This window comes from Coturnix japonica, chromosome 4 (genome assembly GCF_001577835.2).
Source record: "Coturnix japonica isolate 7356 chromosome 4, Coturnix japonica 2.1, whole genome shotgun sequence".
NCBI classification, from domain to species: Eukaryota; Metazoa; Chordata; class Aves; order Galliformes; family Phasianidae; genus Coturnix; species Coturnix japonica.
In genome coordinates, this window is record NC_029519.1 from 42,803,089 (window position 1) to 42,830,568 (window position 27,480).

The window sequence follows — 27,480 nt, forward strand, 5'->3', positions numbered from 1 at the left end:
GGAGGTGCACAGGACCCATGCAGCTGCTTTGCATCTTCACTGCTGACTTTAAAACACACCCCAAACCTCTGACTTATTGAAGAAAATTCCTTTGGAGGCTGTTGATACCATGCTGAGGGCTTTCCTTCTCACATAGCCCTCTCTGGAGATGTGACCTCTTGGAGGAAAGCAGTGGTAAGTGAAGTAGCCCCTTGTGTTCCAGCCTCACCTTTAAGTTTTGTTACCGTTATTTTACTTTAAACAACAATAGTAAAAATCTTAGCTGTATGCAACTTGCATATATTCTTCAGAAGCAGAAGTATGCTTTATCTGTCAGCACTTGCTGCGACTGTGGTCTTTGAACTTGTAATCTCCGTAAACATCTCTTGACCTTCGTAGCTGTCTAGCTGGTATTTATTGTTCTAGCGATGTGTTTATCCCGGAGCTCTTTTCTAATCATGCCCTGATTTTCACCCTGGAACAGGAGGGAGCAGTGCAGAGGAGGCGAGGGAGGGGAAGGTAAGGGCATCTCCATATGTCTCTCACCTGGGTGGGAAGAAAGACCCAAGCTCCCAGCCAAGTCTCTTTGGTAGTTGATGTGCTTTTCTCTCCATAGATGTATATTAAAAAACCCATGTGCTACTTTTACCCATTTTTGTCCCCACAAAATAATGTGTACAGTTTTGATCATCTAGTCTTTCCTGAAGGGGTCTTATGGTGACATTGAATTAAGATGTATCGGTTTTTGACCTTTTTCTCTATTTAATGGTAAAAACATGTTCTGGAGAGATCTGGAAATACATTTTTGCAGGGATATGTAAATGCCCATTAACAACCAGTACGATAGTTAACTGTAATTCAGCAGGTTGGACCCTAATTACTACTGTTTGAGGATCTACTGATGCCTTTATTTAAATATTAAGCTGTATTGTGCATTTGCTTTGTCCACACTCCTGCAGTCTCAGCATTTGTCAGTCAGCTGTAGTGTGTCATGGACAAACTCAGGCAACCATTGTAAGCTATCTGAGACTGTCGTAACTCAGTGTTCAGCCTGATAAATCTGTAGCTGAATCATTAAAAACATAAACGTTAAAAACACCATAACGCTTCTTCTCTCAGTGTAAGGCATTCTGACAAATGTGTAAAGTAGAACATACTGCCAAGGATTTTTGTAATTATCTGAGCGTAACTTCAGGTTTTTAGGAATTATTAATTAGAGGTTTCAGTCTCTTGTTTTCCATTTTGTAAAGTGATAGAGATATTTCAGGCTGAGAAGAAAATAATGTAGAAGTATACTTGTACAGAATCAATAGGTTCATGTCACTGCTCTTTGGTTAGCGGCTTACTAGTATTGGCCCTGAACAGTATTGATTTGTTTTTTACACTATCACTACAAAATAGCTTTGCTTTCTATCACAGAGATAAAAGTTGCGTGTTTCCAGTTTACAGTGATTTTCATACAGACTCCCTTTGGAATTGCCAGCCTAATGGATGGAATTATTGGTTTTGTGAAGACGAGCTCTCACTTTGTTGGTTATCCTTGCAGTCATTTCACTTCTGCCTCTGATAAGCATACTGCAGTGTTTCTGATATTCCTATTTCAGGTGTTATTTGGTTAAGACAGAGGGACATGTTTTAACAGTTGGAGCTTGCTGAGTTTCACAGGAATGTCTCCAATTTAATTTGCAGCAATGAGATATACAGATGTTGAAGGGATGTAAGGGAGGCTTCGTCCTTGTGCAGTCTTGGAGCATGGACTGCAGGTATTCCCTGAAAATATGCATGTGACAAGGGCTTCATTAGGTAAGATGAATCAGCCTGATTCACATTCTTACTTAACTTGAATAAAATCCTGATGCTGACTAAAAGATTCGTATTCAGAAACAAATCAAAAGGACTGGCTGTTTTGGCAAGCAGAGGTAGAGTAGTTGCTGCAGAGAGCAAGGCACAAGGAAGTCTTATGGATCAAAGCTACTATGTCAACTAATTTGGGATTCACTCTTCTTTCTTTTTGCCTTTTCTTTTTCTTTTTCTTTTTCTTTTTCTTTTTTTTTTTTTTTTTTTTTTTTCCTGACAAACAACCCTGAAGTACAAACTTTAATTTCAATTATTTCTGATGTACACCAGGTAGATCTTTACTGTTCATTTGGGCAATGCTGCTGTGCGTGATGGAGGAATTGTCTGCTTCTCTCCAGTACCAATCTTTTGTAGATCTGGCAGAACCAGATTAGATCAGAGAAAGATCACTATGAGCAAACCCAAGTTTTCACACTGTGCTTCTTTGAAAGCTAAGTATTAGTGCATGGATGTCCAACCTTTTGGCTTCCCTGGATTGTGCTGGGTGAAGAGGAATTGTCTAGGGCTACATCTACAAAGGTTGCTCCAGAAGTAATGCTTCCTAATTATTTCCATGGGAACTACAACAGGTACAGACAGTACAGTAATGCTATTTAATAGAGCAAACTCTCAGCTACAGAACGCTCTTTTTCAGCACTTGATTGTGTTGACCATTAGCAGTGAACAAGAAGCCTGCATGTTGTAACAATCTGTAATTGCAACAGGGAAGGAAATTCATGGAGGTTTCCCCACATGATTGCTGTAAAAGCCATTTTGTTGTCTACAGCTGATGTGGGACTGGCACCTCAGCATTGGTTTGTTGTGGAAGAAGATTCAACCTCTCTGACTTCAGTGGGGTTCTCTTTGTCAGGCCTTATTTTCTTTTTGGCATTGCTTTTTTCTTTTTTTTTTCTTTTTTCTTTTTTTCATTCTTTTTTTGTTAATGGTCAGTTATGATCACAGAAGGTCTTTTCTTTCAGTTCACATGTTGCATCCTTGGGTTCTTTTTGCTTTGGAAGTTAAGCTTATGTAAATATAAGGTAAGCACTGGATGAAAGGATCTTAATGTTAGATTTTTTGCCATCAGTTGGCTCTGTTACATCTGATAGATTTCTCATCACAGGCGATCTGTGTTCTTGCTTGCTCAGATCCATGCTGCTGCCAAGTGCTAAACAATGACACTATATATCTTTCTGCACAATTTGCCAATTTTGGTTACTTTTGAAGCCTGGTGTTCCTGCTTTGCCCTTGTGAATCTCCCTTATAGGGAGAACAAAATGAACAAAGGAGTGATTGCTTTAGCAAAACGTTTAGAGCTGATTTTATTATTTTTTTGTCCGTTTTCCCTTTGTTTTTATAAACTAGAGTAGTTGCTCTTCTTACAGTAAAATAAGTCAAAGTAAAGATGTAGTAAAAAGTATTTCTTTGTTGTTTACTGTAAATGGCTTTTTGGATAATTGAATGAAAATACTTTATTGCAGTTCCTATTCCAGCCATGACCTTAAATAACAAAGATTTTACTTGCTGCTTACTCTGTTTAGGGTGACATTTTCAAAGTCCCTATCTTGATTGTGATACTTCCTGCAGAAATTGGTGTGATTTTCCCAGTGACCCCAGATGTTCTGGTATCAGAGCAGTGTTTTTGGAACCATCGACTGCAAGAGATCAGAAATGTGGGCTTCTTTGCAGAGGGAGCATTTCAGGAAGCACCAGAATTATCCTCTCCCAGCCACCAATCCTTCTTGCATATCAAATATAGCTATCTAGCTATGTTTTGTTCTTTATAGAGCCCTTTACAAAATATCACAGGAGACAGACCCATGCTTGAGATAAATTACCTTCTCTTATAGTTGCCATAGGTACTTAATTTCCTTGTTGAAATAAAATGTGGTATCTACAATTAAATATTTCTCCCTGATGACTGGGACATACTACTTTTTTTTCTGGGTAGAAACACTGCATTAAGAGTAAAATCAGAATTGGACTTTCCTAGTTCTATTCTAATAAATAAAGGCATTAGTGCAAATTGTACAACTATTATATTTAGAGTATGTGGAAATGTTACTGTTTACTATTTTCTTGGAAATAATAGGAACTGTGTAATTAACTTCATTGCAGAGTCCCAGTGGTGCTGCCATTTCATTTCAATCTGATTGTATCTGATGTGTTTGATTTTGCTAAATGCCTCTGAGTTTCCCATTTACATTTTCTTGATTATTTTAAGTTCAATGAGTATTTAAACACAGAGAATGGTGTAGAAGATCCTCGCCTCAGTTTGGCAACCTGCAAATGAGGCCAGTGTTGTTGAATATAATCGCTCGAGTTCTGCAGTAATTAATCTAAAAGTTTAATTTTAGTACCCAAATTTCAGGTTGGAGTTTGCTTGGGAAAAAGGTGCGGAGAGAGTTGCAGTTAAAAATGTTCCTCTTAAAAGCTAAGAACACCAATGATAAAAGGTTAAAGAAACATACTTCATGCATCACGTGGTATGTTTTACAGCTCTGCTCATATATGTATTGCTGTCAATGTAAGTATTGTAGAATGAGAGTATACCAAGTATACTAGTGAGGTTCTTGTTCTTTTTGTTGTTGTTGTTTTTGTTTTGTTTTTATCTTATATTACATCGTTTTCTGAAAAATAAAAAATCAATTAAAATTAAAAAAAAAAAAAAAACACGAAAAAACAACAAAAACAAAAAACACCGCCACCACAAAGCAAAAACAACAACAAAAAGTGAGACCAGAACCCAACCTTCTGTGGTCAGAACCACCTTCAGTTCTCCCTTTAATCACTTAAAGGCTGATACTCTGTAACAGGCCATTAAGAAATATGTTTCATTTGAGGTTTATTGAGGCAGGCAGGTTTTCAGACCCACCAATTTCCCAACAGGTGTATTTTCTCTTTTTGGTCAGTTGCTACTGATCCTTAGCTATGAGGCATGAAAATAGGGCAAATGTTTTTTGCTTTTCCTTACGCTGCTGCCCAGGGCAGTTCTTCTCTGAAAGAGCACGTTCGTCCTGCTTGTCCTAGCAGTTAAATTCTACGAGAAAGCACTCAAGGAATTAATTAATTTTAGCCTTTTACCCACCCAAACGTTTAATTGTTTGGACATTTTATAGTAGCCTTTAAAAAGAATGCCCGTGTGCTGGAACTACTTTCATCCAGAGGAAAAGAAGCTGTGTTGCCTCTAAAAATACCTTTTGCAGGAATGGGAGGGCCACCCCTTGGGCAGCAGGACTGGCTGCCACATGCATCCTCGTAATAGCAAGGCGCGATGCCAGAGTAGAGACTTCAGCTGGAAGTTTCTGGTGGAGTTCCAACCGTGTTTAAAAGTTCTGTTTAGTTAAGATCCCTCTTGTAATTTCAGCTGGAAATATCTGGCCTTTGTTTTACTTCAAAAGGGGGAAAGAGAAGTGTATGTGATCCATATTATATAAATATTTCATCCATTGAGAGTTCCTGGTATAAAATGTTTCCTTTGTAGTACCAAGAGAAACTTTGGCTTTCAGCTGTAGCACAGTGGCCCCTTGTGACTGTAAATCACCGTCATCAGAGGACGATAGGTGATGCTCCCTGTTACAAAGGGGCCATAGAAGGTCTGTGAGTCTGGGGTGGGGACTAAACCCCTGGCTTGGGGTGTCACGGGAGGACTTTCACACACAGCCGAGCCCTTGCTCTTTCATCAGATGAAGTTAGCAGCATTTGATACAGTGTTGGCAACAAATTTTTTGATTGGAGATAAGTTTGGGTTTGGTTGCTGTCTTTGGGAAGAGCTGTCTCTTTTGGATCTAAAAATGTGCTAAATGTTTACCACTTGTTATCCAGGTCTGCTTGAAATAGTCTACTTAGCTTGGCTTCAGAGTTATAGAAAGGCACATGTGGCAATCACAGCCTTTACCTCTTCACCTCTGTTTTCTGCAAAATTGGTAGTGTGATCTGTTTCTCCCATCCTTTGTTGATTGGATAATGTGAGGGAGGAAAGGGGATGGGAGACAAAAGCTGTGTTTTGCTGTGAGAATGCCCAGGCCCTTTCAAAACTAGACTTTGGGTTAGATGGCTTGCGCGACAAATGAGTACAATGACGGAATCTTTTTCTTTCTTTCAAAGACCAAAGGGGCTGGACTGTTGATTAATGCGTATCAGAAGTCATTGACATGGTAAAATATCTTTGTTATTACTACACAAGCTTTTGCTGTAGGGAACTGTATATGTCTTTAGTTCTGATATTTGGCCTATTTGTCCTTCTGTTATTCCTGTGTATGTAGCTCACTGGAAAATATCACATCCGGAAATGTAGATGCAACATTTATTCTGCTACACACATCTCTTTCTCACACTATTTCTGACACAAAGCTCTTCTGCGTTACCGCCTTGCTCCTTGTTGGTCTGTGGACTGCCTTTGCCTCATGTGTCTGTCCTTCTCTACTACAGCGAGTACTGTTTGTTTTTCTCCTAGCAACCAGGCTGCTCTATTGTCTTGGGGTCTAAGAGGAGAGTTTCATTTTATTCTGTTTTCCACCACAGGGTGTGAATGCTTAAGGTTGACCACCTGTTTTGAGTGTTGTCTCTCCCTTACTAATACTTGTTTTTGAGGATGCCTCCCAAAAACTAACAAAAAGGTAAAATCTGAGGCCTCTTCTATGTGGTAAGGTCAGAAGATTTCTTAGATCTTATTCCTATCCAGGCTGTTCCTTAATTTGCATCATTTACTTGAATAATACAACCCTCCTAATATCTTCCAAGCCACTTACATTTAAGTAATCACTTACCTTCAGCATAAAGCTCATTGATTTCATTTCTCATTGAAAACATCAGTAGTAGCAAATATGATCCTATTGGCTTACAGTCTATTAGAAACAAAATTATATTAAATGTCTTGTGGGGTGTGAAGAGGTTAAGTCAAGGAGAGTCGTCCGAGAAAGTCATCCTGGTGTAAAACATAAATCTGTTTTATATTTAAACTACGTGTCACCCACCAGCCAAAAATAGCAATGATCATTAAAACCCAATTTGCTGCTAAACATTAATAGACATTTATTACATCATAACAGATCTGAAAGACAATTAAACTTAACTTTTTCCTAGATAACTTTCTCCTTTAAAAAAAATAAATAAATAAAGTAAATGTGTTATTCATCTGGCTTTTGCCATTAATTTGTCAGTGATTTTTCTTTTCATTTGATAAGGTACACATGCACACAATTGTGTGTATAGGTGATCTCATTGTTGCTCTGATTCTTTCAACAACAGTATTGTTTTAAATAGGAGAAGCAATTAACCTTGGTTATACCACCTGTTAATTTCCTAATCAGCACAAAAGTGAAGAAAATTGCACTTTCTTTGTACAAAACAAGTAATATATGTTGCCATTTGAGAAAGGAATAGTAAGCCAGAGCAGAACCGGAATGCTCAGTAGACGTGTTACATGTAGGAGATGGATCACAGCTTTGGTGCTGTTTTCAGAGCAGTTGCTCAGGCAAGTGCAACTCTTCCCATTTGGTTACTGAATGGAGTTGCACAGTGCAAGCAGTGACCAGAGCCGGGGTCAGCTGCAGTAAATACAGCACTGTCAGAAGTTCTGCTTCCCATGACAAATGCAGTTTTGACCCTGATATTTTGGTTCATTTTTGCTGCTGGCTGGCTGGCCCTTGCTGCTGTGGACTCTGTACAAAAAGCAATTGCAGGGACCAGGCTGTCTGTTGCAGCTTTGCCTTTCTCAGTTCTCTATAGTTGTTAGTGCCTTTACTTTGCTGTTTAATCTTTGTACCCCAGCAAAGAGTTAGGGGGCCAGCTGGGCTGTGAAGGAGGCCATCAAAAGGTAGACTCAAGGCTCTTTTCCTTTAAGTCCTCTTTTTCAGCTTTTCTCTGTAAGGAGGAACTTGAGAAGAATTGAAACACCGATTGTTCCAAGGAGTTTTCCACATACTGACAGTCAAGCAGTGTCTATGGTAACTGTTGAGTCATGGCCTGAACCACTGATTGAGCACCTGGGAAAAGGACCCGATCAGCCCTGGGAACACAGGTGAAGGCAATTCAGCTGTGTGACCAGAAGGGGTGAAACCTGGCTGCACCCCTCTTAGACCACATATAAGGGCTGACTGCCACTGGGGAAGGGGCTTTGGTTAGACATCCCTCCCTTGTGGAGTCTTTCCTGTGAGCCTAGATCTTGGGAGACAGGAGAGCACTTTTCCTTAGTAACACCATTCCGTTTGTGCTAGTCCCTTTGCTGTTACACATCTGTATCACACTTCCACTGTGTTAATCTTTCCAATTGTAGCATGGTGGAACCATAACGTTTGGCACTCTGAAAGGAGTGCCTGGCTGGCTCTCAGGAGGAGATGTACTACAACTTCATAGGTTTAAGATGGCAAATTATATAGGTATGATATGTTTTTGAGAAGGATCTTTATTCTCCCTCCTTTCTGTGGAAAAAAAGAGAAGTTTTTGGGTCATACTGGTAATAACAACTGTACATGATAATGTAATTGAGTTGTTTCAGGTGGTCATAAGCAGATGATACTGGACAGCCTGTGCCGAAAGTTGTGTAGTTGTTCTCAAAGCTGATGTGTTTTTCGTTCCTTGCTGATGGAATTGTGGATGTGCTGATGTGTTTCTTGTGAGCCGTGAGCTGCTGTTGCAGGCAGTGCTTAACCGGAGAGGCTTACAAAGCTTTTTCTCATCAGCTTATGTTATACCTGCTAGTCTGGGGCAGTAAAGCAAAGAAATATTTGCATGTTTTACCGTTTGCTCAAATGATGCTCTAAACCTTGTACATTTTTGTAAGTGATATTGTGTATTTGCAGACATAGGGATGCTGTGAATATTGTACCTTCTCCTAAATCTGCAATGAAGAATGTTGTCGAGGATAACCAGCAGGCATGTAAGGAAAGCACTCAGCAGTTGTGCAATATGGACGTACAATTCAGTACAATTTTATAAGCTTCATGTTTCCAAGACACATTTTTTTCCTCTCTGTTCTTCTGCCATATCTTCTAGTGTACAGTCACAGGGCAGGTGAGAAGTTCTTTTTTAGTTTGGTTACTATTTTCTACTGAAGCTGCTTTGCTGCTGGATTCAATGGGAGAACTAACAAGCAGCTGATAGCTGAAAATCCCTCTTTGACCTTTGGAAGTGAACAAAATCCTCAATTTCACCCACATGTGGGGGGGATAAAACAACATACCACTACTAGATTTAGCTGGTCTGTATTTGAGTGTGCTCTTACCAAAGGCTAGATTAATCTGAAAGTTGTTAACTCACTTAAAACTGGGATTATTTTGCAGAGCATCCCATAGTAGTTCTAAAGAGTTCTTTATTGCTTTGAATTATAGCCTCAACAGGTGGCCAGTGAGGCTGGGTATGAGTTGGGAGTAGTTCTTGAGGCGCGTAAGTAGTGCTGCTGTGATATTTGAGAATCTAGAATGAATGGGAACTGTTAGTACATGTTGGTGGTGGTGTTGCTTTTAAGGTTTTTAAGGTAACTTCTCAAAGTGCTACGTAAGGTATAACTGAGGAGTAAAGGGCAGAATGCCTTTCAGTTTTCTTTCTCCTGTTTTTGTTTTGTTTTTGTTGTTTGTTTTATTTTCCTCTTTGGCCAAATATAAACATGTAGAGGTTTACAGACAATTTGGACTGGCTAGGAATCATAGAATGGTTTGGGTTGAAAAGGACTGTTATCAGCTAGTTTCAGCCTCCCAGTTATCTGCAGGGTCACCAACCACGAGACCAGGCTGCCCTGGGAAGGAGCACGAGTGCTCATGGTTCCATTGAAATGCCACAGCGCAGCCTTCTGCTGCCCTGCTTCCAAGGCTTTGTACCCTCTTTGGTGCTTGTATGACCATTATCTCACAGGTTGTGTTGCTGTCACTGCAGAGTGACTGTGGAGCCACATGCTGAGTTGAAGGAAGGGTTGAAAATGGGCTGAAAATGGAAAGTGGTGGGCAGGGCAAAACTTCTCTTTTTTGCAGCGATAATAAATAAATAAATGGAGAGGTGTTTTCTGATAAATCATGGCTAAATGTGTTGCAGCAATTTTTTAGTACAGCCATTCATAATGGGAACAGCAATTCAGGACATTCTTTCACGTATTTGGTTGTGTTGTGTTGTTTGGTTTTTTTTTTTTTTTTTACCCTTAAACTCCATTTAATGTATTCACTTTTGAAGAGATTGCATATTTTCATTCTGAAAATGATTTCTCATACAAATTGCAGTGCAAGTAGTAGATGCTGAAATGGGGGAATTACATCTTTGGTTCCAATTTGGCCCATTGGCTTCAAAGGGTTTATTACTTCCAGGCTTTTGTTCTTGTGGTTTTAATCAATATTTGTTTGAAACATCATGCTTATTTTTTACATAGTAAGCAACTTACTCTAAAGAAAGAGATAAGTGTAGGAATCTTTTCTATTAAGGAATAATAAAGCAATTCTTGTATTGCTGAGTTGTAATTTCAAGTTAGTTTTACTATTCGCGTTTTCAAGGGAGAAGCATAACCAGGCAAGAAAAGCAGGATGTTTCTGCCTGGCATTTGCTACTGAATGTCGCTGAAAATACTTGTGTCTGTCCAATGTTCACACTGTGGGGGTTGAGAAAATGCCAGGTGTCAGAAGGGGGCAGGTAGGCTTTGCCCGGTGAGAAGGGGAGCATCCTGTTTGGTATGGGCACAAATGATCGCGTTTGATTGAAGGCAGTAATTAGGTGGACTTGTAACAGATTTGGCTTGTGCCACTTTAAATTCTACTTTAACTTCATGCTGTTTTTCACACAGGATGTGAACTGGTTTCCTTATCTTTTTCACCCTGTCTGTGTGCTGTCAGGAGATGGGCTCAGAAAATGCTTCCTGTGTGGCTTCTCATCAACTGCTGAAGCAGAGACTTCTGAGTAGATGTTGAGTTAGTGTATGCATAAAGGATATTAATCCCTTCAGGAAGGCATGCCTTCTTTAATACCTTGTTGTACATCTACACCACAAGTCCACAGTTTCCTTTGGCTCTTATATCTTGTCAGTACCACTTTGAGTTGGATTTTAAGAACTGTCAGCATGCAGATCAGGTTTGGGTGATGCTTGGCAGCAGCCCAGGCTGTGAGGCTATTGGGGCAGCCCTATGGGCAGGAAGGTCACTGAGCAGAGGAACTTCCTTGTAAATTAATGCATTCCATGTCATCTTCATCATTCAAATCCAAGCCCCTCAGGCCAAGTGTAACCCTTAACTTTCTCACTGTGATAGTATATCTTCTTTTTGTATCAATAAATGCAATGGCACTCAAAAGTTCACAGCTGTGAGCTCTCGTTTCTCTCCTTGGCTGTACTTTTACCTGGAGGTAATCTGAAGATGAAGTAAATTTTGTGTTGCAGGCCTCTTCCTGCATCTCATAAGCACTGCTTGAGAGGGTTGTGCGGCCACTAAGAAAAGCTCAGCTCATTTCTTATCTTGCTGTTCTGCAGGTACGGAGCTCACAAACACAGTATGATTATTTAATCATATGAACAAAGTATGAAACCAACCAGAGCTGTGTAGCGCTATGTGTTTGGTTTGTGTTGCAGTATCCTGTGTTATTAAACACCTTCAGTGGTTCTCTGTGCACACTGTGGGTTTATTAGGCACCGCATCATGCAAGAATCTGAAGAGTTTGGAAAAGTCTCAGCAGGAGCAGACTTAAAGGCAAGGCTGTGCCCGCCACTGATGCATGAATCATTTTGCTTCTTGAGTCTCAGCCCATGAGACCAGAGAAAAAGAAAAATAATCCTATCGTGTAGGGGAATACAGGCAGACAGATAAAAAGTATTTGAAAGGCTACTGTGTAAATATTTATTGACAATTATCCTTTCTCTGGGGTAGGTGTCATAAATCATTTGCAACTTCTTGAGTTTATACTCAAAAAGTTTTTACTGCACCATAGTATTATCTCTTTCTGACAGGTTTAGGTTATCCAGAACTTGAACCAGCTTAAATAAAAATTAGAGAACAAGCCCTACTCCTTCACTCCCTTACTGAGCTTTTTCAGGCAGTACAACCAATTGTTTCCTCCATTTTTGTGTATACCTTTTCAGTTTTTGTAGCACAAAAAGTCTCTCCCTTTTGTAAACCCTTTACAATGATGATGCTGTAGAAAAGACACAGGTGATGGCCAGCAGGTTGGTTTGATGTGTGCAGGGAGCTTTCTAAAGTTCAAACAGGAAACTTAGTCAGTATTTCAGAATTATAATTTGAAATATTATTGAGCCTTTTGGAAAGCAGGCTTTAAATGCTATTAGTGGCCAGCATTCTAGCTTGAGCAGCGATTTAATTTCTTGCTCATCTGTAAAGAAGCCATTTGCCTTCCTCTTGCCCTTGGGCTTTTTAATCACTATAGTTAGAGCTGAGAAAAAGCTTCGGACCCTAAATGCTGTATTTGAGTGAACAAATTGCAAGGGTAGACTGGTGAGGAGAGAAGAGAGAGAGAACAAAATCTTGGCAGAGCAAGCAGATATACTTATCAGAAAAAAATGCAGCTTCCTTATAGACTTCGGTTCTGAACAATGTGAGGTTTGATTTAGTTGATCAGCAAAGAGAGGAGGCCAAACAAAGGCCACTTTGTCATGCCTGAGTTTCAGAAATATATCCACATCACAATGGCATGCAGCACAGTTTTTCATACAGTTTTTTGGCTCAAACTGGGTTTTGGGTAGGAACAAAAGTTGGCAAAAACAGCTTCTTTACTCAGAGAAGAATAACTTCTGTTGATCAGAGATTTTTTGGAGAGATTTTTAATTAGACCAGTGCTGTGAAGGCTGCAGAGTCAAGGGAGTTCAAAACAGATATGCAAAGTACTTTACGATTCCTCATATTTTATCATCATTTCAAAGTCAGCAGGGAGCTAAGTCTCAAACTGATGCTATGGCTTAACTCTGTACAGTTGTTGTTTTATTCCTGCCAAGCTTGAGTCACTGTGGCCACCTAGCCCCTTCATGAGAGATTAAAATGATGGGAAGCTGGAATCATTTCTGCAATTATATGAGTGAATGTTTCTATTCAGGCACGGATTCCGATTTCCCTGTGCTTCCCTGTAAGAGTTTGGAATGGATAGACCATTATTTTTAATTCCACAATGAGTAGCTGTGGAGCTTGAGTAGACAAAAGTGACTGAATCCCTGGCAGTCACCGCAGGTGGGGGAGCAGCATGATAAGGTGGTCTTTAGTCTTTGCCTGGGTTCAAAGCCTAGTCCAGATTTGATGCTAAGAGCATTATCAAGTACTGAAATGTGCTGCCCGGGGAAGTGATAGATTCACCATCCCCAGAGGTATTTAAGATATGCATGGATATGACTTCTGGGGACATGGTTTAGTGACAGGACTTGGTAGGTCACCTTGGTGGTTGGAATTGATGATCTTGATGTTCTGTTTCAACCTAGGTGGTTCTGTGGTTCCATGATTGGAAGCACTGCACTTTCCATACTTCTTGCAGATATGTCCTAGACCGAACAGTGAGCTTACACCTGCAGTCTGTTGATTTGTCATCATGCTGGCCAATATGCTCTTTCAGGAGCTAGCTTCTACTACTAGGCCTTATACCTGAGGGTTTGGGGTGGAAAGGAGGTGTCTGTAATAGAAAATAGAAATGTATTTCTGTGCAAGAGATCAGCACAGAGCCTTGGCACTGATTAAATCCATTTCAGCAACGGGATTTCTGTCATCTTCTGTTATATAAATACCCAAATGTTTCCAAGGGAGTTACAGGCTGTTTTAGAACTCCTGTGTATGTAGATTTTAGTGCAAAGCATATGGACTTGCTTCTTCCAGTCACCTTTCAAGCCTGCGGACTCCCTGGGCCCATGGGCATTGTGTTCAAGACTTCTATCTTAATCCCTGTTTTGAGAGAGGAAGTGGAGCATTAGCAATGCACAAACTGACTGCATGGAGACAAGTTTTAATTCCTGTTGTACATAGAAAAACATCTGAAGGGCCGGGGGGGTAGACATGCTTGCCTTTGCAGCTGTTGGCAGCAGAGAAATGCAGCAAGACTTGATTGAAAACACCTATCTTAGCATTTTACTAACTACCTTTTTTTTTTTCCCTTTCTTGTTTCTAGGTCACAGATTCTGGATACTGGCTGTGGGATTTTTTATTATTATTATTTTGTTATTTTTGATTGGCTTTTTCTCCCTTCTTGGATGTGAGTTGAAGGCCAACAGTTGAAGTGTTGAAAACCAGTGCAGAAGGACACTCACCTTGTTTTGTTTGAACCCTTGTTTGCCGGGATACTTTCAAGCCCTCCTTCACAGTCATGTGGTCATCACAGCTGCTGTTCTTCACAATGCTCTTAACACCGTTAGCCCATGGTGAGTGAGGGATGGGGGAATGTGACTGTGGGAAGGAGAATGGAAATGAATGAAGGAAAATAGCCAAGATGTTGCCTCTTCTACCTAATGTTTGTGTTGTTTTTTTCTCAGGATCTTTATTTCTCTCCCCACTTACCACCCAGTTCTTTGCATTCATTTGCTACTGTGTGACTAATTAAGTCATGACACAAAGAACTTTGGTCACATAAATATTTCTCTTACAAAGTTTAATTACCATGTTAAGGCTGACTTTCATCCTGATGCCCAGGCCTACTCTACTGGCTGTGTATCACTTGTCCCTCCTGGCCTCTATGTGAAAATGACTTCTTTTGTGAATGCTGTTCAGTAGGACTTTGTGTATCCCACTTTCAGCCTCAGCTCCACAGAACGAAGGATCTTCCTCACTGTCATGATACATCATGATTTCAAGCACTGCAGTGCATATTTCCATGCACTCCTATACCCAGTGTGACCCTGAGTCTAGAAGAGCCCAAACCGGTATATCTGTTTTTAGCTTGGCACACTGTGTAACCCACCTGGCAACATGAGGTCATCAACTGTGGCACCATGCTGATGCAAGTAGGCAGTACGTGAGAGCTGAGCTAATGTTATCAGACATCACTGCTGTGCTGTGGGGACGTATTAGCTTCAGAGCCTGTGTGCAGCGCACTATTGCCTACAGTGTCCATTATGTTTTCTTAAGTGAAAAAATTTGGTCTTTTTATTAGCCATGAAAATTGAAATCTAACACATTTAATTCTTAGGGATAAGACTTCACAAAGTAAATCACTAAATTTCTGAAGTGCAGAGGGGTTCAGGAGCTCCTGTTTTCAGTAATGGTTGCTAAATTGTGAGAGCTGAGCTTTAAACGATTTGGCTGCTCCATGGTGCCCCAATGGAACATGAGCTCTGAGAATCCCATTTTAATTGCAGGTCTGTGGGAATGTGTTTGTAAATGAGAGGGCTCCCTTCGTGTAGCTTGTGCACCCCTGCTTTGAAAATACTCCAGTCTTCTTGTGCATAGCATCCAGTGTGTGTGTGTGCTAAGACTCAAGTGAAATTTCACAGCAAAGGAAGTTTAAAAAGGAAAAAAAAAAAACAGATTGCATGTAATTGGCTGAGTGTATCTATTTCTGGAGCATGGCCTGTCTGCTCATATCACTTATAACACCTCTGTGCACGAAGGTTATCTCTACTATTGTTCCTTAAGCAAAGCTGCTCACTATCTTGAAAATTAGAATGAATAATTAAACCGAGCAAACCAATTGGGGTGGAATGGAAAGAGCTACTAGGAAAAGGTGCTCTCCATTCTTCTCTAGCATATTTAACTGGTCAATGTTTTGTGAATCTTTAAAATTAATACTAACAGTTAAACAGTTAAACAATTTGAATATGCCTCTGGCGGTTCTGTTTTTAATTCATGGTGCCACTGCAGCTGGAAAATCCTGCATGATAGTCTCAATAAATGAAAATGTCACGAGTATTTTAAGAGTCATGTGGTGCTACCGGCGAGCAGGCACTATAGATGTAGAAATTAGGTGCCTGAAAAAATTTCAGCAGCAGTACCCTTTATGCTTTTCTACAAAGTAGGTGCCTGGGGTGGCTGCTGTGTGTTTTCTTTAACAGTCAGTAGTGGTAAATCTGACCCTTATATGTTATCTCATCCCTGTAAATCACTAGTAAGAGTGCAGTAGAGGCTTCCAGCAATTTTTGAGCTGTGGAGAGTGAAGACCTTTGCTCTCAGAATTGAATCTCTCTCTACTTCTTTTATTGACCAAGATGTGGTTACCATCTCTAAACTCTAAACTTTTTTTTGCTGCTTTTCTTGGAGGAAGTGAATGGAATATCTGATTGTTGAGGAATGGTATGTTCCTGATGCTAAGCAAAGGGAGAAAACTGCAGTATAGCCGTGTCACGTGGTAAGAGTATGTTTGGTATCAGCTTCACTGAACAGTCAAACCCATTCAGTCTCCCTTAAGGAATGAAGAACATGCATGTAACAGAGTAGTACTAGAGGTTGGAAAATAATGGGCTGGCAGCACTTCCAAAGCTTTGAAGTTGGACGCAGAGTATCTGATGCTTTTAAGGTACTCTTGCTTGCTGCTTCTCACCTGTAAATGCTCACAGAAGGCTGCCTGAAGTGAATGGCTAGGCAGTATCAGTGCAGAAGTTGCTCTTGCTATAGCCTTAAGACAGTATGCGTGGGTTTAAACACATACCACAACTTACCTTGCATATGAAGATTGCTTAATTTTAATTAATTTTAATTGCTTATTTTTTCCGTTCTAATAGTCTACTTTATTATACATAGAAAGCTTTTGTATTTTGTTTACCAGGACTCTAACAGTAACTCTAACAGTTCTTGTCCTTAAGTGATTATCAGAGTAGATACAAACTGCTTTTATAGTTCATGGCTCACTACATCTCTTTCGCTGTTTGAGTTTCCCAGTGCAGCCTGTTCATCTGTAAAAGTAGTTATGTGTTGAATCTCTTAGGCTGATGATCCCGTACATTTGCCGATTTATGGTTTTGTTTTGTTATGGAATGTGAATGTGTGTGTCTTTTTTAACCAACGGTTTTCTGGGAGTATGTTGTGACTTGGATTACAGTGAGAAGTGTGGAATCAATAACTGTTTGACTTAAGTGATCTGGAGGATGAAAAGTAGTTTTTCAGCACACTGTCGTGCTTCGCTGTTGTTGTGTTGTTCTGCAGAGATAATGAAAGAGGAACAAGCATTGAATTTTTGCAGTTTTTTGGTGATGGTGTTAATCTACTGTATCTGAAAAGCATGGTGCTGTGATGTGTCCAGATTGCTCTGAATCGTAGTTCATAAACAGATGAGCCCATGTGTACTTAAGATCAGTAGCAGAGTAGTGCATGCTTCCTTTACTGTCACTGCCCATTTTGATTGTGTAGATGGGCCAGTGCAAAGGCCCCAGGAATCCATCTTTTAAGCTCCAGCAAAGCCTGTCAACTCATCTGTTGGATTAAACCAAACCAGTTATTAAAAAACAACAATAAAAACAAACACACACAACCTAGATAATTAGCTAAAATAAAAACAACAAAGCCAGGGAATAAAAATAAAAATCAGACCACTGACACCAGAAGCAACAACAAAACCAACCAACACACATAAAAGGCTCTGCGATATGCTGAACTTTTGCACTCCCTAATTCCCTTCTGCCCAACTGAAGGCTTTTTCTAAAGCATCCAAAAGCCTGGGCTCCCACAAAAGTTTTGCTTGGCTTGCATCCCCCCCATGTGCACCTGAGCACGCTCATCCTCTGCTTGCAATGTGCAGATTCCCCACAGGCATTTTCTGGAATGAGCAGCTGTTCTCATCTTCTTTAGCCTTCCTCCCCTTGACCCCAAACAGAGCAGGTTTCTCTTTAACCCACAAATGTGAGTTGTCGAAGTTCACCCGAAATGAGATAGACGTGACAGGCAGCAGCTCAGCTTGAGAGCTTGGGGAGACGTACACCTGCTCAGTCACATTGCTTTCATGCTCGTGTGGCTGAGAGCTGGGAATTAAAACTTCCAGGCTGTTGGAAAAAAAACAAAGTATTGTAGTGATCGCTTTGAGGTGAAATGTTTTGTTTTCATCAAGTAACTTATTTTAGGATTTAGAAGAGAACTGAAGGCCTGTTGTGTCCACGGGTCTTTTCCCATCGCATTGTTTTATTTTTTTAGTTAGTTTTAGGGATTCTACTTTGTGCAGTTTCATGATGAACAGGTGCAGCATGCTGTATATCAGGATCAAACGATGACTTGCTGGGTCACTCTAGTGCTTTAGCAGTCTAATTTGAAATAGAACTACCACTTCTTACTCCAAATGAAGGAATAACTCAAATTACCTGGTTTCTCTTGAGGGTCCTTACAAATGCAATAAAATCAATGGGCACAAACTATCTGCCCACTTCCTCTGCTGCTAAGCTCTTTCCCTGCCAGTGATTTATGAGAGAGAGCCATCAGCTTCCAGTTTCCTGCACAGGCAAGACGCAATGTCAGTGGTGGGGATTTCAGCTTTTTTGTTTTAACACTGTTTGTTAACAAGTTACATGCTTTTCTCTCCAAGGAAAATTAGTTGCAAATCTCTTTCTCCATATAAAAATTTGGTCTGGGTGAAAGAATAGAACCATACACTTGTTCAAAGCTAAACAAGACTGTAATGAGAAAAGTTGGGTGATAATCTAACTAATACCAATGTTTTTGCAGAACAGTTCAATAGATCTCTGACACTACTGTGGTTCTGCTGTTACAGCCTGAATAGCCACTGCAGCGGTCTTCTGATTGCGGGATAAGATGCAGGTGTAGCTGAGGTTTTTTAGGTAACTGTGGAGATGGAGTTAAATTCAAGCTGAAGTATTTTCAGTTTGGACAATGTGTGCTAGGTCTCAGAGCTTGATATTCTTAGGAAGCCTCAGGCCTACTACGAGCACTTGACAACACCCAACTGGCTTGCCTACAGTTGCTGCTAACCCAACTCTGAATTTCCAAAAACCAAGTTGCCTCTGAGACTTCATTTATGCAGAGTTGTAGCATAGCTATGAAATGACCTTCCTGCATGTAGAATAGAAGCCATCTTGTCTCTCCATAGGAGAATTAGTTCACATGGGACTGAAATAATTTGTTTACAAGGTAAAAACAATGAATTTTTGAATCTCCGTGAGCCACTGTAGCTGAAAGGAAGAGGGCCTTGTCTGCTGTCCTTCTGTGACCCTGTGTTCCTGCTGCACCATCCCATTATTTCTAGGAGGTGCCCATGGTGAGGAATGGGTGTGTCTTTGCAAGGAAATGGCTCTGGAAGGTCAAACTGATCTCTCTGGGCACTAGCAGGTTGAGATGCCGAGCTGGTTTCTGTGGGAACAGTGGAAATATTTATTACTGAGCGGCACTTGTAGTTGCCTGGTGACAATGATTCTGTTAAAGCAAGCAGCATTATCTTTCTTGGGGGAATATATGATGCTAGCAAGCTGGTCCTTGGTGACAGAGTGCTGTTTAATGTGAACTGAACATTTGCTTCACTACTATTTTAATACGGTGAAAATACTGTCGCTACTTAAAATACATACTGTGTTTCTTTTATACTTGTGAAAGTGTTATGTTAGCTAGTGAATGGTGGGTAATTGCCTTTTACTACAATACTCTCTATTTAGTCAAAATGAAATACAAGAGACATGTTTTATTAGTTGTGAAATAGCCAAGCTGACTTCCAAGCTTCTGCCTAACTTCATTGTTTTAAAAGATTAATCATCCTTGAAATATTTATAATATTTGCTATTCCTGGCAATTTGTATTACCTGCAGCAGTGCCACCTTCTCTGTAGTGGAGCAAGTGATCGGGGAAGGCTTCTCCTGATAAAAGGAGGTTGCTTTTCTCTGCCCGTACTGGCGTGCTTTCATTAGCAGTGGTGTGCTAAAATCAGGACTTAAGTTCTCCATCTGATGACTGACCAATCTATAAGCTGATAGAGGCTGAAATTCAACCTTGCAAAGACTCTGTACACTACTTAATTCCCACTTAAGCCATTAAGCGGTGCAGAGGTCTGTGTGCAGACCCACTTCACCCATGTCTAAATTTCACACTAAATAAGGAAAGAGATTTTAAGGGGATTTTCTGATAATGCTTTATTTCCCCTCCATTTTTTTCTTCAGTATTTGACAGATGTGACTGCTTGTAGCATCTTCCTGCCTTAGGGAAGGAAGCAAGATCTTTTCCTGCTCTCAGCTGCCGTTTGCAGTGCTTGATATGCACGCACCAAATCAATCTGGCTGTATGAAGTTGGAGCTACAGGATTGGGACCATAGATGAGGGCTGGTGCTAGGACCCGACTTAATGCTTAGGAGTTACCCTTTCCTGTAACCTTCTGAATATGCATGGCATGGAGCAGTATGTCTGCATTGCTCTGTGGACAGCAGTAGGAAATGCTTTCACTCTGGAAGCCCTACCTAGTGGGGACTGGTATTGTCCTGCAGACCTGTCACCTCTGGTGCTTTAACCGTTTCCTGACAAAACTGCCTTCTGATTGCTAGTGATCAACTCTGGGCACTCTGATTTTTGTCGTGTTAATTAAGCCATAAGATGTGACAGCATGTGAAATACTGCGCAGTAATTCACGCCCAGCACATTCAGGCACTAAGATGAAGGCCAAATGGCATCTGTGCAGCTAAGTGTGAATTATTGTGCCATAATTTAATTCCCATTATATTTTACTGGGATTATAAAAGCTGTTTTTGTTAGTGAGATTCTTTAAGCAAAGTTAACTTCTAAGATATGGTACTGAAAATTTCAGCACAGTTATTGTCACCAAGCAGGATGAGGAGCTTTGGGAGATATAGGAAGGAATTTTGAGGAATCCTGGCACCTGTAGGTTTTCAGTCATATTTTTTAGTTATTAGGCCTAAGTAATAAATGGGTGTTGTGCTGCAGACATCTTCTGTCTAAAAACTGACCTAATGCCGACTATTCATTTTGTATTAGCTGCCAAGCAGTCACTATGCAGGATGGCTACGTTTATTCATTTCTGACCTGGTCTTGATTTGATCTGGAAACCTTAGCTCACAACCGGTCTCTTAAGCCATTTAATCCCTTTCCAGTTTGGGCTATGCTAATGTGCATGTCAGAAGCTCCTGTTCCTGCTGGCACACTTGGTTTTGATCCCAGCAAGCGCTGAGTGAACAGAGGATGGCTGTCTGTGGGACAGTGGAGTGGTGGAGAAAGAGAAATAGGAATGGTCAGCTTCTCTTTCCTCATAGCATACTCAGAATGGAATAGTGGATGTGATTACTAACTCCTTCCTTGTTGGCTTCCACCTATTACATTTCTACCTAAATAGGAGTATGGAAATCTATCTGGCTAGTTGTTGTTTTAGCTATTACTTCACTACTACTAAAATTCCTGATAAAGCTTTTCTGTGGCAAGGATGATAGGAAGTTACCTTGGGATGGAGAGAGCTTGCTGTTCTGGGCTGTGTGCGGGGTTTTGATGGATGAAGCTGTGCCAAAAGGATCTCATCCTCGGTGCTTGGAGAAGTGAGGGACCTGATCACAGTTTCACAGCCATTGTAGCTGCGCAGTGCTGGAAATGAGCCGCTCTTTTCAGCAGTGCTAACACTTGCATTGGCCAGGATTTGAAAGAACAGAAGCTTGCAGCTGTGCCACATCTTTTCTGGATGTGAGTACTACCACAGTTGGGATGTCACTCATGTTTCTTTCTCTAATAACTGCAGCTAAGCTTAAACTGTTAGAGCTGGAGAGAGGAAAAAATATTACTTGTCAGGGTGATGTGCCCTTAGTTCTCTCATCCATGTAAGCTGGGCATGGTGAAGTACTTGAAGCTGAAATGAGAAAAGAGTGAGAATGGGGAATGAATTATGGGCACCTTCATTCTCACACTTCCTCAGTTGCTGCTAACCTGCTCCCACGAGATCTGGGCAAATCTGCTGTTTTCCTCTTCTAGAAAGAACACCTTTGGCCCAGCACGAATAGCAAACAGAAGCTCTTTATTGCAACTGAAACTGTCGATTCCCTAGAAGAAATCTTTAACATCCATTTTATCAGCTCTGCAGTCATGTGAAGTGAATTCTGGAGCCATCTGATGCTTATTACCCGAGGGTGCACTCGCTGGTGTTCAGTTGGTTCCTTTAGTAATCACAATTTTTTGAATTGGTTATGTTGGTTGGTAATGTGGTTTCATTTGAATTTGGAAGAGATTTCCTGCTGCTCAATGAGCAGCTCATCTGGGAGAGACACTCTGGGAAGGAATGAAAAACATGTCGGAGTTCAGAAGCTTTTCCCCACTTGGAATTCCCCCAGTTTCCAGGAAACTGTTGGTGCTGGCAGAACCATCTCTTTCCTTCATGGATCTACTCCAAGCTGGGGGATGTTCAGTGGGTTTTCAGCCAGCACCACACAGCTGTTGTAGTCTGCCTATCATGAAGTGTGTAGGACTGGGTTAAGGAGCTTGTAGTCAGTGCAATATCAAATGGCAGACCTTAAACTCAAAGGTTTGTAGGCAAAGCAATAAAGCAATATCCTTTTTTTTATTTCCTATTTTATTTATTTCCTTGAGCTTTGCCATGTTGTGCTGCACTCTGAAGTGGATATTGGGCTCCTTGTTATGAATCTTGAGCTGTGAATTTCAGATTTTAAGATTGATGCTAAAATGGTGCTAAAAATCCTCTCAGGTCAGTCTGAGCGTTAGAGTGGTTGGGCAGAATGAGAAGTATGAGATAGATGTATGTAATTTGAATACTGCCCCTCCCTCACATGCCCTAATCTGTAGAAACTGGAGTGCCTGAAGGACTGCAGAAGCACTGTCAGATTGTCCCTTGTTCTGAAATTTCCAGAGCTGTATTCAAGTGGCATATTAACACAGAGGTTTTAAGGCTTGATTCAAATCCCATGCAAGTTGTCAAAGACACACTTTACTCTTCTGGTGAAAGTACGGCTTGTCTTTGTGAGACAGATCTGTGGCCAAGTCTTACTTTTTGCTTAAAACTGTATCTTCTGGCATATATTATTTGTAGCATGCATTATGGAAGAATACCTACTTGGAATAGCTATAGGAAAATCCAGGTCATAGAACTTACTTTTGGGTACTGTGTGTGTATTTGTGCTTTTATATTTTTTTTTCATACTATGTGTACAAATAAACCTATAAAGAGGTGTTCCTTCTAAACTTGGATTAAAGCAAGGTGTCCTTAACAAACCTTTATTTTGTTTACGTGGCCTGAAATCCAGTCCTTCACTAACACTGAAATTTGTAATCTTATAGGCATGTGCACTTAAAAATCTTTACTATTAGTCCTCTGAATTCCCCCAGAGTAACATCTAAGAAATCTAATAATGTTCGGTTGTTTTGCTTAATTTGATTGGGAAAAATAAATAAATAAATGGGCCTGTTGATCAGAAGCCAAAAACATAATGACTTCGTATCGTCAGCAGACACCTGTGAGTCTGCAAGCCCTGCTGATGGGAGTGCTTGGAAGCCATGCATTACAGTATCAGACAGCCATCAAAAAATAATGTACTTGCCTAACTTTCTGCCTATGACAACAGCAGCCACCATGAGGACCTGGAAGCATGTCTGTACTTTCCGATAGCTCCAGTCTTTATGTCAGAGAATGCCTGAATTCACAGGAGTCTTGAATTAAAGGGGAGGAGGAGTAGTAAGATGGAGGCGGTGAGGAGCAAAATGGATGAACTCATTTGTTGCTTGGTGTCCTTGGGGAACAGCATCAAAAATGGAGGCAGGGATCTCGGTTAGAAGAAACCTGAATGATTTAGGCGGTCTTGCTATATGCCATGATTTGTAGCAGTGCCAAAAGCTTCCTAGCAGGCTTCTGGAGGCAGGGCTAGTCTATTCTGATGTCTGGCTGGATGTGGATTGATGCTCTGTGCTCTGTCCGCCCCAGTAGTGCTTGGTGTCCTCATTCACATATATAACGTCTGAGCTCTTCCTGCCCATTTCTCAGTATGGTATTTAATTGTGGTCTTTCTCCTCTTAACCAGCCAACAGATCTCACAAAGCACAGTAACATAATTATTTGGGGTCTGTACCGATTAGCTTTGCATCTTGAAGCTATGCAGACTTTCAGCCCTGGAACATCTGGTGACAGCCTTGTTTCTTGGGGCCCTATCCCTTGTAGAAATACAGACTCTTTCTTTTGGGATAGTAAATATGTGACAGATGTGAAATGCTCCAGTTCTTGGGGGAGTGCTGACATGGTGAACTTCATTATCCCTCGTTGTCCAGTTGGCAAAATGCAATCAAGAATAACTTTTAAGGAGAGCCGGCATATCCAATAACACTCTGGAACACTACGGCATGAAAAGCTTAAAGAGGAACAAGCTTAGGGCACGAGAAAGTTGATACAAGGAGATGGGATCAGTCTAGCTAGCACTCATAAAAATGCAGTGCATTAAAAAGCGTAAACTTTGAAGCTGGTGAGAGCAGTGAGGCACAGACCTCTATGAAAGCAAGACTTGTAGCTAGGTTAGATGCCAAGCCTGTTTTAGTACACTTCACCACAGCTTGTGATTTTGATGATTTGCACTGGGATATGGCAATCTGAAAATCTCACTAAGGTGGTAACTGCAGAGCTGTCAAGCATTCCCTGGTTTTTCTAAATATATTCATTGGTGGTTATACAGTAACAATGCTTAACCCAGCATATGAGTGTATGAGGCAAAACACACAGAGATGAATAGTAGCCAGATACATCGTTTGGAGGGTTATTCATGATATCCAGAGCCGTGCAGAAATGTTACAGCAAATGTGTATTCATTCTGGGGAAGCGTGAGGGAATATTTGTTTAGAAAGCTGAATAGGTGGCTTTGACAACATACAGAATCTATTTAGATGCAGAGTTTGCTGAGATGTCTCTGGTGAGTCACAGATCCCGCAGCTTCCTGTGGGTGTTTCCTTCTCCTGGTCGGGGTCCTTGTTTGAAATGTGTTTCCCCGAGGTGACTGTGTTCCTTCTGCAGGTCCAGAGAGGAGGCGTGGAGTGGGATGCAGCCAGTACGTGGGGTGGATTGATTGGGAAGATATTAGAGCAGTTACAGTACTATGTAGTCTATGTGTGACCTCAAAATTAAGTAGGAGGTGGTGTGCAAATCAAATGTCTTGCTAAAATCTTAAACGTGATCTCCACGTCTGTGGCTAATCTTTTGGACCTGATCCTTTTCAATAAGCCGTGGATACGAAGGTTGTGTATGCAGGCACTGCACATTCCTCCATTTCTGAGCCGAGATTTTGATCAAGTTCAGCTTTTAGTTGAGGAGATGATAGAGTTCAAAGGAACGTTTAGGACAAAAACATGTGAAGAAAGTGAATCAACTATGAATGCTGTGTGCTTTACGCCAGTAAAATGGTTCTTTTGTGTAGCTGGGTGAAGAACTTTTCTCATGATAAAGATCCTTAAACAACTTATAGAAATTATAATCAACTTTCCTATTCTCTCCCTCACTTTCATGCCCTTCCTGCTTCTGAGACAAGGAGCGAGGAACCACCCCCTTAAAATACTAAACCCAGAAGATCATTTGGTCTGCTGGGAACTGTGACCGTTCCTCAGAGACTGTCTCCAGGGTAACTTTGTTTGTAAGGTCCCGGGGGGGGGGGTGCTGCCCTTCAGGTTTTGTTCTGAGAAACAAAGCTTTTGCCTTTTTGCCCTCAAATACATTGCATTATAATGCTTTGGATATATTTGAGTACTCATTTGAACCCTGTAGAATGCACGAGACTGTCATGCCAAAGCAGGGCAGGATTGAATAGGTGTCAACGGGATGTCTAGCAAATGTAACCGCTTATCTATTAAAATAGACGTTCAGCGAAGGGAGCTATTGGCTCGAATGCAGAAGTATCTGGTTTAAATGCACACTCTTTGTTTCAAGAACTCTGCTCTTCAGAATGTTCTTTCTCTTCACATTGTTCCTTGCTGAGTATTAATTGATGACCAGTTAACTAATTGACTCCCTTTCAAATTCAGAGCTGCAGTAAATAATTTATTACACCAGCAGCCCTGGCTGAAATTATTGGCATAGCACAAGCAATCCATTCCTTTAGCAAGAAGAAAGGGAAGTAAGAGAGCTTTTCTATTTTTTTTTCTTGCAACTTTAATGCAGGTTATACATCAGTATTGGGAAACTCTTTCCTTCATATCACTGTGTCCAGTGCAAAAAGACCTGAAATGTCAGAAATCTTTTCTGTCCCTGTATTTCTGAGAGGGCACCCGGAGAGGTTTCTGTGGTGGCCCTTAGGGGAGGTGCAATTTCAACAAGCTTTGTCATTCTGAAAACATCCTGTTTCTTGGGTAGAAGAATCAGTAGAGTTTGGTTTCTTTGAATTCTTTGGTGGATAGCCTAGGAGGATCTGTCTGCACTGTTTGCTCATGTCCATGAAACTTGCAGAAATCAAATTATGTATATGCCTTCTGTCCTTTTTGCCAGATTGGATTTCAAATGGACAGCGGGCTAAAAATGATTAGGGGTGCACTGACCGACAGATGCGATCTGCAGGCTCACATTAGCTTCAGTATCCTTGTAGCAAGAGCCAAAACAAGTTCAGAAAACAACAAATGAAGCTGAACCCTCATTCCTTCAGTTGATAACTGCCTGCTGCTTCCTTGTGAGGACAGCAACTGCTGGCCCCTCACCTTCATCCTCTCTGCACTACAAGTCTGACCCACTACAAGTAGGGGTCACAGTCCTCTGTAACTCTGAATGTCACAAGTAAGCCTGGAGGGCAACATGGGCTGTCGGTGTAGCTGTGCAGTCTCATTCAAGCAGTACAGACGCTGTACGCAGTCACATGGTTTACATGAAAATTACAGCCTTGGTTATACAGAGTGAGCTGCTGCTTGTATGTAATCTGTCAGCAGCACTCATGGCCGAGCAGAACAAGGATGCAGTGGTTAAAGGTGGGGGTCTACAGGAGGCAGATGTTACGGCACTGGTGAAGTTATGTGACCATGCTGTTGTAATGAAACCCTATAGGATGCTATTACATATATGGCTTCATTTTCCCAAAGCTTCTGGACTTGACACCAGTTTCCTTAATTTGACACCTCTTTGTTCAAACAGAATATCAAAATGGCACTTAAATTGCACTCTGAGTGAAGAGCTTAATAATAACCGTGCAGTGTAATGTGTTTAAATTAAAGCTCAGTGTTGTTTCAGTCTGGGGTTTCAGATTTAACTTTCAAATGCTTTTCATCTCCGTATTACAAATTTGACAGATGCCTTTTATTGGTAGTAGGTTGTAAAGACTATTTTCATTTACCTGACCTAAAGGACACAGAGTTTATTTGCATTTGGGCGGACACTTGTGGCACAGCAAATTAGCAATAAATGGATACTTCATTTCTTGTGTTTTGCAAAAATTAATTCCTCCCAGGCTTTGAATTTATTTTGCTTTTAAATACCATAATGTGTTTATACAGAGTTTTTTTGGTTTTTTTTCCTGAGTGAAATCTTATTTTCTTGTCAAGAAATCACATGGAAATTTGCACAGACTAATTGACAAAACTCAATAAAATCTCATAACCTAGAAACAGAATAATGTTTTTTGAGAGTGCTTTGTGTACTTTATGGAACGTAATTTCAGTCCTTTAAATTTCAGCATGTAGAATGTGTTGATGCTGATTTCCAGTGAAGATGCTCTGTGTGCTCTGTACCTTACGGGTACGCTCATTGCTGCTTGTATTTATATTATGTGCCTTCATCCTACTGCTTTAATTTTATTTCTGCTACTAATGCAAGTTTATGCTTGTGTAGACAGTGATGAAAACTATGGAAGTGGTAAAATCCAAGTGTCCTTGGCTTAGGGAATTGCTGGGCTGCTAC

At 40.8% G+C, this 27,480-nt stretch overlaps 1 protein-coding gene across 17 annotated transcripts in view; it reads left to right on the forward strand.

Annotated features, from left to right (window-relative positions):
• Window positions 1-27,480, forward strand: part of ADGRL3 (adhesion G protein-coupled receptor L3) — a 478,165-nt gene that overhangs the window by 156,081 nt on the left and 294,604 nt on the right. For all 17 annotated transcript variants that reach the window (XM_015861714.1, XM_032444013.1, XM_032444015.1 and 14 more), the window contains one exon: window positions 13,882-14,131. In XM_015861714.1, coding sequence (XP_015717200.1) covers window positions 14,077-14,131 — 55 coding nt within the window. In that variant the 5' untranslated portion in view covers window positions 13,882-14,076. The remainder of the gene's footprint in view (window positions 1-13,881; window positions 14,132-27,480) is intronic.